Consider the following 10,123-nt stretch of genomic DNA (forward strand, 5'->3'; position numbering starts at 1 on the left):
GGATCGGAGTCCGGGGATTGTCATCGAGCTGAACGTGTGCTAAAACTCGGAGGTGCCGTAGTTTCGGTGCTTGATCGGTCGGGCCGTGAAGACGTACGACTACATCAACCGCGTTGTTATAACGCTTCCGCTTTCGGTCTACAAGGGTACGTGGACAACACTCTCCCCTCTCGTTGCTATGCATCACCATGATCTTGCGTGTGCGTAGGAATTTTTTTGAAATTACTACGTTCCCCAACACGGAGTTACTGCAGCTGCCACCACCTTGCTTGCCCTTGTGTCGAGGAGGACCACGGTGACGGGATGAGTACCCGCCGCGCCCGCGGGTGGCCGCGTTTGCCGAAGACTTGAAGCCGCTGCCGGTGCTATGGAACTGCGCAACATGCTGATCAAAGTTGCTCAGCATGGCGTACAGCTCATCGAGAGAGACCGGCGTGACGCGGGCGTCGAGGGCAGAGACGAGGGGCTGGTAGTCCATGTCCAGCCCGTGCAGTAGGTAGGAGATCAGTTCATCATCCTGGATGGGCTTGCCGGCCGCGGCGAGTTCATCGGCCAGGCCGCGCATAGAGGCATAATACGCGGCAACAGATTGGTTGCCCTTCTATGCATTGATCAAAGCAGTGCGAATGTTGTTAACACGACTCAGAGATTGAGAGGAAAACATGCCTGCGAGCGCCGCCCAGAGAGCGTGCGCGGTGGTGATCACGGTCACCGTGATCAGCACTTCTTTGGAGAGGTTGTTGAGGAGGTAGCCGAGCACTTGTTGATCCTCCTTCATCCAGATGGGATGGAGAGGGTTGGGCTCGGTCATCTCCTTGCCTTCCTTGTCCTTGGTGACGAGGAGGCGGGCGGGTTTCGGCATGGTCCCGTCGACATAGCCGAAGAGCCCGGCTCCCCTCAGCTGCGGCGTAACTTGCGTTCGCCATAGGACGTAGTTCGTCCGGGAGAGCTTCTCCATGACTTGGCCGCTGAGGTTGGATTGAGCGGCGCTAGAGGAAGACATGGCTTGGCACTAGATGGCAGCCAGGGTTTTGGAAGAGGAGGCTCTGATTACCATGTGCGAATAGGCGAAAGTGTCTTACCCTCGATGTGAGGGGGCGCGTTGCATGTTATAGGCTGCAGGGGCGCACCTCCCTGGCAAATAGCGCATACAAGTTTGTTGGAGAAGATTACAACTTGGAGAGGAAGAGATAAAGAGATAAGAGGTTTACAAGATATTGAACTACTTGTCTAACAACCTAGTCTATCTCCTGGACATCTCCTTGCGCGCCAAGTCTGGACTCCAACGTGACATGAATATGTGTTTAACACTCATGAGTACGATAAACCTGGTGAAAAAAATACTATGTGTCAGTTATGACAATATATAAGCAGTTGATGGCATTTTTTTCCTTTTCATTTTGCCTAGCAGAGAAGATGTATGCTGTTGGAGCAGCAAACTGAAGTTATGAGCCTGCAAATAGTGAAATCCCCGAACTGTGCTTTGGTGATGTGTCGCTCGATACAAAATTCGCTTCTCCTAATTATCTAGGTTCAGATGACCCGACAATGTTTACCCATTTGTTTACAGGTCCAAAATTGTCTTTCGAAATAGCGAGGCCAATCTGGCACTAGGTGTTTGACAGATTTTGCAAGGATTCAGGTTATTTATTTTTTAAAGCTTTGTACTATTCTATCATAAGGCCTTTTCTGCTTTAAGGCCAGGAGTTAAGGACTCTAAAAACACAGAAAACAGCAAAACGAAAAACATGATCAATAGCTCACAGGAAGAACCCACTGCATTCTGCATTCTTCATTTCTAAAAGGAATGAAGGACCATCAGCTCATTGCAAAAGCTACTGCATTTTCCAGTTATGTGAAATGCACGATCCAAAAATATTGCAGGACCATCAACTTATTGCAAGTACCCTACGGTGAAACGCTTTGTTTATGAAGCCATGGCAATCATATCATGAATGTTAGAGGAGGTACTACATTCCAGCATCACTACAAAATTGTTCAGCCATTGGTCGCAACACTTTCAGTAGTTCTGAATCGAGACCTGCTGAGTTTTCTGAATCTGTATTTATCCATCTATAGGCAAAAGTTGACGCCATCATATCCGAGGCAGCGAAACTTGTGAACTGTCAGGACTCCCGCTCTGATCTTCCTCTACTATGCATCGACATCCGGGTATCGCAGCGCATCGTAGCCTGAATTAGCAGAAATTATGAGCGAGTTAGGCGGCAGACCAATAATCAATAACAAGATCAAGAAGAAACAACCTGAAACAATGTAATGTGCAAGGAACTAAAGGTTGTAAGGTACTACCTGAATTTTATTCACAGGTTAGAAATTAGTTTCTTCTCTGCAAAAGGTGAAATGAGATGACCGAAATTGAGTTGGCCTTTTAGCTTCCATAATTTCTACTAGCGCCAAACATATGGAATGGTCGAACGGAATTATCTGAATCAAGAAGAGAAATGTCCAACTAGCTATGATAAATCCACATGGCACCTACTATTTTCATCCAACTACTTTTAACTTTTCTACAGGACTACACCCAGGTTCTAACAGAATGTATCACAATATTACAGGCCATGTGCAGAAACAAGATTTGATTTACCACTGTTGGAACCTGAATTTTGTTCACAGGTTATTCAAGACTAGTAAAATGGGCTAAATCAAACGGATATCATCACCGGCCATCTTTTACTTATCTACTAGTACAAGATTGCAGCAGTTGCAGACACCTAACAGTTTCAGTTAACTGTTTTTCAGACTAAAACAGTTTCAGTAAATGAATCTAAAAAACAGACAATTTCAATAACTGTTTTTTAGACCACAACAGTTTCAGTAACCTGTTTGTCAGATTGTAACTGCTTCAGTAAGCTAAAATAAACCCCAAAAGAATACCGGTTTTCACTTGTTGCCACCATTAGGAAATATGTAGGGGCATGGAGAGAGGCTCTCACCAGGGGTCCCGGCCAGGAAGACGACAATCTCGAGGATCTCGCCGTCGCCGTAGCCGCCATGGGGCACGACGAGCGGGGTCAGCCTCCCGTAGCGGCCCGCTCGGACGCACATGGCGATGTTCGGGTCGTCCACGCCGGCAGCGACGCGGAACGCCAGGTCGTCCCTCAGGCGGAACACGGACCTCCCCTTGAACAAGAACAGGCGCCAGCCGTCGACCTCCTCGAGCGCCCGCACGAACAGGATATGCCGTCTGGGAGAACCGAATATGGCGGAGAGGCATCTTGGGCGAGTCTGCAGTTGAACAATTAACCATCTCACTCACTCAGGAAGCACTAATTTGGCAAGAAGCTGAAAGAAACTACTCATAACACAATCGCAATCGCCGAAAGCAATTCAAGAAGCGGGTCATGGCGAGCTCACCGGAAGCGGACCAGGAATGGCAGGCATGCCCGCCTCTCTGAAGGGGATGGGCTCGACGACCCAGTACATCATGGGGCTGGCGTCGTCGTCGACGCTGACGCCGGAGGAGTTCCAGGAGAGGTACTTGCCATTGGCGCGGAGGTAGCGGCCGCCGACGTGGCGGAGCAGGACGACGTCGTCCTCGAAGCCCGACCCGACGGCCCGCCACATGATGGCCTCCACCTCCGGAAGGTCGTAATCGCTCAGCTCCGCGCGGAGGCCTATGTGGCCGAGCCGTGCCGGCTTGGCCGCGGCGGCGAGGTAGCGGCCGTAGGCGGCGCTGTGGAGGAGCAAGTACGGGCCTTCGTCGCCGTGGTAGATGTGCACCGCCCACGCCGCGTTCATGGACGCGCGGGTCAGGGTGGACGCAGCGAGCGGGCTTTTTGGCCCGCTCGTGGCCCGAGGAGGACCGGACCGCTCGGTCCCAGCCCGCTAGCAAAATTGGCCGGTCCGGTCCAGGAAATTAGGCCCGCTTAGCACTCGGTCCGGTCCGGTCTTTGACCGGGACCGCTCGGCGGACCGAGAAAGCGCATTCACCGCCGCCGCCGTGCTTCGTCGTCGTCGCCACCGGCGTCCCCTGAGTGAACCATCATGTCCAGGAGCTTCTCCTCACCTTCCTTCCTCTCCTCCCTGTGCCCCATAGCCTCTTTTTTCCGCTTGCCGTCGCTGCCGTGCGTGCACTGAAGCCGTTCGCGAGTTCTCGACCATGCTAGTTCATCGTCCATGGTGTTCGAGCGCCGGAACAACTTCTGTGTTTGTCTCCCTCCCCTCCGGTCGTGTCTCCAGCGATCACCGTCCACTCGCGATTCCATTTTTGCGCCGATATCGCCAGCAGCCTCATGCAGCTCGGCGACCCCGACGTGCTGCGCCGCCTCGCGGGCAGCTCGGGCAGTAGCCGGAGGGGATGCAGAGCATGGGAACCACCTTCTACACGAGCGGGCTCGGCGTCGGAAACTTCCTCAACAGCCTGCTTGTGACGTTTGTCGACCGGGCTACCAGGGCGAGCGCCGGCAAGAGCTGGATCGGTGACAACCTGAACGACTCGCACCTCGACTACTACTACGTGTTGCTGCTGCTACTCTCCGTGGTGAACATGGCGCTCTTTATGTGTAACTAAGACCAGACCTGCAGCTAAATAGGCACTAAACAGAAGCTGAAAGGACAAGTTGGCTCGGTCCCAACGAGCCGGAAAAGCTTGACCGAGCTGGCATCACTTCGGTCCGGTCCTGAAAATACAGACCGCTGGCAAGCTCGGTCCGGTCCGGTCCGGACCGCCGGCGGCCGGTCCAAACGCCGGCTCGGACCGGGACCGGACCGGACCGGACCGTGTCCAGGCTGACGCGCGGGGCTCGCGGAGCGTGACGCCCACCCCGTCGTCGGCGGCGTGGAGGTAGGTGCGCTGCACGAGGTTCCGCAGCCGCACGTGGTGCCCGTCGTGGAACAGGTCCATCGGTCGCCGGCGCCGGAGAGCTGAGGCGGTGGGCGCTGAGCGGTGGAGAGAGGGCAAGGGGTTCTTGGTTTCTTGGGACTCCGGGGAGAAAAGCTGTTGGTTGAGGCGGTTGCGTTGGGCGCCAAAGACGATGTATTTCAAGGCGCGGCAGGTGCGGGCTTGCGGGCCGTGTCCTCTGCCCAGCCCACACTACCCAGCTTGCGGGCCGTATCCTCTTCCTGCACAGGCCTGCGCGCGAGCCGCTTCCTTCCTTCTCTCCCGCTCTGCGTTATTCTCATGCGAGGACTGGACAAATGCGGGTTCCTGGGAGCAACTAATTAACGAGCACTCCTTCAGAAGCCTCGCAATGATAAGCGCCACTTGACACGCTCTCAGCCATTTGCCACTTCTTTCAGATTTTATATTTTTATTTTTCCGCACGCGTTTTCGGCCTTTTAAACGGTTTTTTCTTTGGGTTTTTTCGACGTTTCGGTTTTCTATTGGTCTTCCTTAGAGGGTAAAAAAAATTCAATTTTTTTTGCTTGAAAAAATGCATTTTTTCCTTTCACAAGAGTCACGGTTTTGCTTCTGTAAAAGGCATGGTTGTGCTTTCGTGAGATTCACGGCCGTGCCTTTCGGAAACGAAAAAAAACGCATTTTCTGTTTTTTCCCTCCGCGAGAGGCACGATTTTGCTTCCGCTAGAGGCATGGTTGTGCTTTCGTGAGAGTCACGGCCGTGCCTTTCGGAAACGAAAAAAAACGTGTTCCTTTTGCGAGAGGCACGGTTTTACTTCCGCGAGAGGCACGGTTGTGCTTTCACGAGAGGCACGTGCGTGCCTCTTTTAGAAAGGGAAAAAACCCGTGCTCCCGGGTCGGTTTTTTTGTTCAATTTTTTTCATGAAAACCTATCAACATGGGATTTAGTTTTGAAGATCTCGACGCGAGGAATCCAACGATGAAAACGGTTCAAAATTTAGACGCACGGTTTAAAATATAAATTGTTTTGAATAAATGGATCTACGAGAAAAAAGAAAACTCCCAAGTTACGACAAATGGCGTATAACGTGCCACTTGTCGCAACTTGGAAGGTGGGAGTGATCTTTATAACGAGTACTCCTTAATTAGTGATTTCTCGGGTTCCTATATGGCGCCGCCGAGCGACCTGGCGCGCACCCATGGCACGCTGGACGTTCGTATGTGCCGGCCCATATTTTATTTATTTTCTTGTCATTTTTGCGTTAGATCTCTTTTTCTTTTTATTTTTTCCTTTTCTTTTTCTTTTTTCCTTTTCTTTCTCTTTTCTTTTTTGCTTTTCTCTTTCCTTTTTCCTTTTTTATTTTCTTTCCAAATTTGTGAGCATTTTTTATCAAATTCAGAAAATGTTCGTCAATGTGTAACAATGCTTAACGATTCAAAAAGTGTTCATAAAATTCCTTTTTTGTTCATCAAATTGAAAAGATGTTCATCAATATTCAAAATTTGCTCATCGTATTAAAAAAATGCTTATCAAATTCGAAATTTGTCCATCAATTTCAAAAATTGTTCATCAAATTCAAAAAAAATCGTCGATTTCAAAATTTGTTTATAAAATTCAAAAGTTGTTCATCCGTTTTTTCAAAAAAATATTCTTGAATACAAAATTTGTTCATCAAGTTTAAAAAATGTTTGTCATATTCAAATTTTGTTCATGAAATTTTTTAAAATGTACATCATTATTAAAAAATGCTCATATAAATTTGTTCATCAAAATAAAAAAATCATTAAAGTTCAAAAAATGTTCATTATTTTGAAATTACGAACATTGTTTTACAAAATTCACTTTTTGAATTTTTCAAATTTTCTAAATTACGAATTATTTTGAAGAAAAACGAAAAGCAAAAATAATAATAAAAATGTACTAAAAAAACCGGGGCGTTTAGCCCCGCTCATGGGCTGGCCCACTAGGGACGCACGGAGTGGTGCGCGCTGGCATGTTCGCCAGCGCGTCACACGCCATATGGGAGCACGCTGGACAAATTGTTCCCCCGTATCCTCGCATTACAAGCCCGAAGAGGTTCCTAACAATCTTGGGATTTCAGGATGGGTGACTCACTTAGGCTCTTCAAAATAGTTTAGCTAAATTCAACACATGTGTATGGTTCTTCTTCTCCCGAAGCATTGTCGGAATGTCGATGTGCGAAAAGTTCAGGTAGAGAGACCGTGCCTCGGATTTATGTGAGCTCATATTATTTTACTGCAAACACAAATAATATATACATGGGATGCATGAGCATGGAAACTAGCAAATGCATGAACATAAGTGATTGTCGAGTTGTTGTGTATCCAAATGCTTCATGTGGTGAGTGCACCAAACTTCCCTGGCCTATTAAACCTTGAGAACTAGCTTTTTTTTTTAAACGAATCCACCCGATTGCATTACTCTGTGGACGAAGCTGACTCACTCGCCACTAACACTTGTACATCAAGGGTTACATGTTCTACGCTTAACACCTCATACATAGTCATGGAATGTCCATACTTGCTAATACATGAGCTACTCTGTTGTGGAGAAGTCTAGGCCCCGATGAAAAAGCGAGCATCCTAGTCACCCGAAGCCGAAGGCATGACATCCAGCAACAAAGTCACTAAAGATATCCTCAGACTACTCCCTTGCCGTAGGATCTGAAGCTGGCCGAGCGTCCGATTGTGGTACTGAAGACGCGCTAGAAATGTTGGTTACCTGCCTGATTTGAGGAAACGAAAGACCAGGCATCCCGTGATTTGAGCAAACTAAACCTTGATTTGAGGAAGCAAATAAGCTTCCGCACCATGCAATTTACTTTCCTTACGAAGAGAGGTTTGCATCCAACCAATATTTGCTTCCAACGTGACAATACTTATTTTGACACCATAAATATTATTTCTAAGGAGCCTGCATTGTAACAGTACATCTCCAGTGCACCAGAGCTATGTTTCCGTCCATTACGAAATTTGCTTCATCTATAACAGTACATTCCCAATACAACAAAGTTATGTTTCCGTCGATTAGGAAGTTTGCTTCCTTGCCGATTGAATGCTTTGATTGTCTTCCCGCAATAAAAAAAAATACTTTCATTGTCGACTGAAAATCACTGAAAATTAACATGGTTCATTGGTTTACATATGTTTTGAACCACCTAAATATTTGCTTCATATGGTCGTCAATATCATAGTGCACCATATTCGCATATCACATGTTTCCTCCATAATACATACTCCCTCCGTTCCAAATTACTTGTCGTGGTTTTAGTTCAAAGTTCCAAATTACTCAATTTGAACTAAAACCACGACGAGTTGAACTAAAACCACGACGAGTAATTTTGGAACGGAGGGAGTATTTGCTTCACTCTGCTAACTCATGTGCTTCCTTACAAGCTGGCAGTGCTAAACACTGTCCACGGAGGGTGCGACTCGAAACGACACGCTTAAGTCATTAACGAAAAACAGTGAGGAAATGTCATTGAAGCATGAAATCAAGTTGTATGAAGCAAAACAAAAATGTAACTGAAGCACATTACTCTAGAGAAATTGCTTCTAAGAGATTGCTCTGATCCAGTAAAAATTTATGTAGAAACAAAAATCATGTTACTTAAACTGCAAACAACACTAGAAATCAAATTTATACAATTTTCTGTGTCAATTCCTGCATCAACACTAGACTACATATGCTTCCTGGCTTCAGAAGATAGTACAGGATGCTTCATCTCTGCATGTCCTCCTGCCCCATCCAACGACTCCATTCTCATCTCTGCTTCCTCTCAGTCTCCGTGAAGCAACGAAGGCACTGACAAACTCCCACGAAAACCTGGGTGGCTGCACAGCCCTTTCTTCACTGCTCGGCGACATCTCTCCGGTTGAGATTTAAACGTGTGGGTGGCTGCGACAGAACGAACAGAGGGAGGCGTGGTGGATTAGGAGCTTGGCGGTGTGGTGCGTCGGAAGTAGAACGGTGCCGGGTGCAGCTACCAGATGGGACGGCGCACTGGCCGGTGAATCACACAGCCACAGCCCACAGGCGGGAGGCAGGTTCATGGAGGAGAGATGCAGGCCGGCGAGGGGATTGGCGATGTTAGTGATTCGGGAGTAGGGGGTGGAGATTGGAGCAAGCCAGCAAGGAACGGACTGGTTTATGGCAGGCGAGGTTAATGCGGGTGTGGTAATGGGTGAGGACGTGGCCAAGAAATTCAGGCGCCGGTGCGCCGGCCGAACGTTTCGGCCGGTCGCACCCTATCCGTTAGATCGGCCCGTCCCGAACAGTTGGATCTTTATCCAACCAGGTCGTCGTCTTCCTCTCCCGAGCGCGTAACGAGCGTCGTCTTCCTCTCGCAAACCCCATCTCGCCGGCCGCCCGCGTTCCCCCTCGTCGCCGCTCCTCCCTCGCCTGCCCTCCTCGTCCCTAGTCGCCGTCCTCGTCGGCCGTCTTTTCCGGCCGCCCTGGTCGCCGGTCGCCCCTGTCCTAGTCCTCGGTGACCATCCTCTTCACCGGCTTCGCCCCATGCAATAGCCCATCCATGCGGTTGTAGCTTCCATGGCCACCGTTGCAGCTCCGGTGGCGACGACCGGAGCTCACCAGCATGCTCATCGGTGTGCTCGCCGGCGCTCATCCCCCGCTTGCGAACAAAAAAAAATCGAGCGCCCAGGAAGATGCCCAGTGCTACAAACTACGACGAAAAAGGCTACAACTAGCGATAGGAAAAGCTTCAACCGGCTACGAAAAAAGTTTCAACCAGTGACAGAAAAAGCTTCATCTAGCGATGAAAAAAGCTTCATCAGACTATAAAAAAAGTTTCAACCGTGGAAACGAAGCCATGGACGAAAAGTTACAACCGGTGACAGAAAAAGCTTCATCTAGCGATGAAAAAAGCTTCATCCGACTATAAAAAAAGTTTCAACAGTGAAAACGAAGCCATGGACGAAAAACGAAAAGTTGCAACCGACAGTTATAAAAGTTACAAACGCATTGAAAAAAGCTTCAAACTTCTTATCTCAGCTGCGTTTTGCTGCAACCGTAGTAGATTTTTGCTACCACCGGCGATTGAATTCGCTACAACCGGTTTCAGCAAAAAAATCGCCGTGGGGGTGTAGTCTGCTATGGCTGGTTGCAGCTCCGGCGTGGCCGGGTCCGGCGAGGTAGGCAGAGCTCCGATGCATGCGAGGTAGGTGTCGCCGTGGTAGCACCCCGTCGCCCCCAGTTGCAGCATCTCCCGTGGTCACCGCTCCTCGGTCGCCGGCGAGATGGGATGGTCACCGCGCAGAGCCATG

At 49.1% G+C, this 10,123-nt stretch overlaps 1 protein-coding gene and 1 pseudogene across 1 annotated transcript; both read right to left on the reverse strand.

The window, feature by feature from the left end:
* Positions 1–387: 387 nt before the first annotated feature.
* Positions 388–526, reverse strand: LOC119359962 (annotated as a pseudogene).
* Positions 527–2,154: 1,628 nt separating this feature from the next.
* Positions 2,155–4,864, reverse strand: LOC119358852. The gene is made up of 4 exons (XM_037625258.1): positions 4,764–4,864; positions 3,376–3,772; positions 2,955–3,246; positions 2,155–2,192 (listed from the first exon to the last, which is right to left on the reverse strand). The coding sequence occupies exons 1-4, from the start codon at positions 4,862–4,864 to the stop codon at positions 2,155–2,157; spliced, it is 828 nt and encodes a 275-aa protein (XP_037481155.1).
* Positions 4,865–10,123: the final 5,259 nt, after the last annotated feature.

Source organism: Triticum dicoccoides, chromosome 2A (assembly GCF_002162155.2).
Source record: "Triticum dicoccoides isolate Atlit2015 ecotype Zavitan chromosome 2A, WEW_v2.0, whole genome shotgun sequence".
NCBI lineage: Eukaryota > Viridiplantae > Streptophyta > Magnoliopsida > Poales > Poaceae > Triticum > Triticum dicoccoides.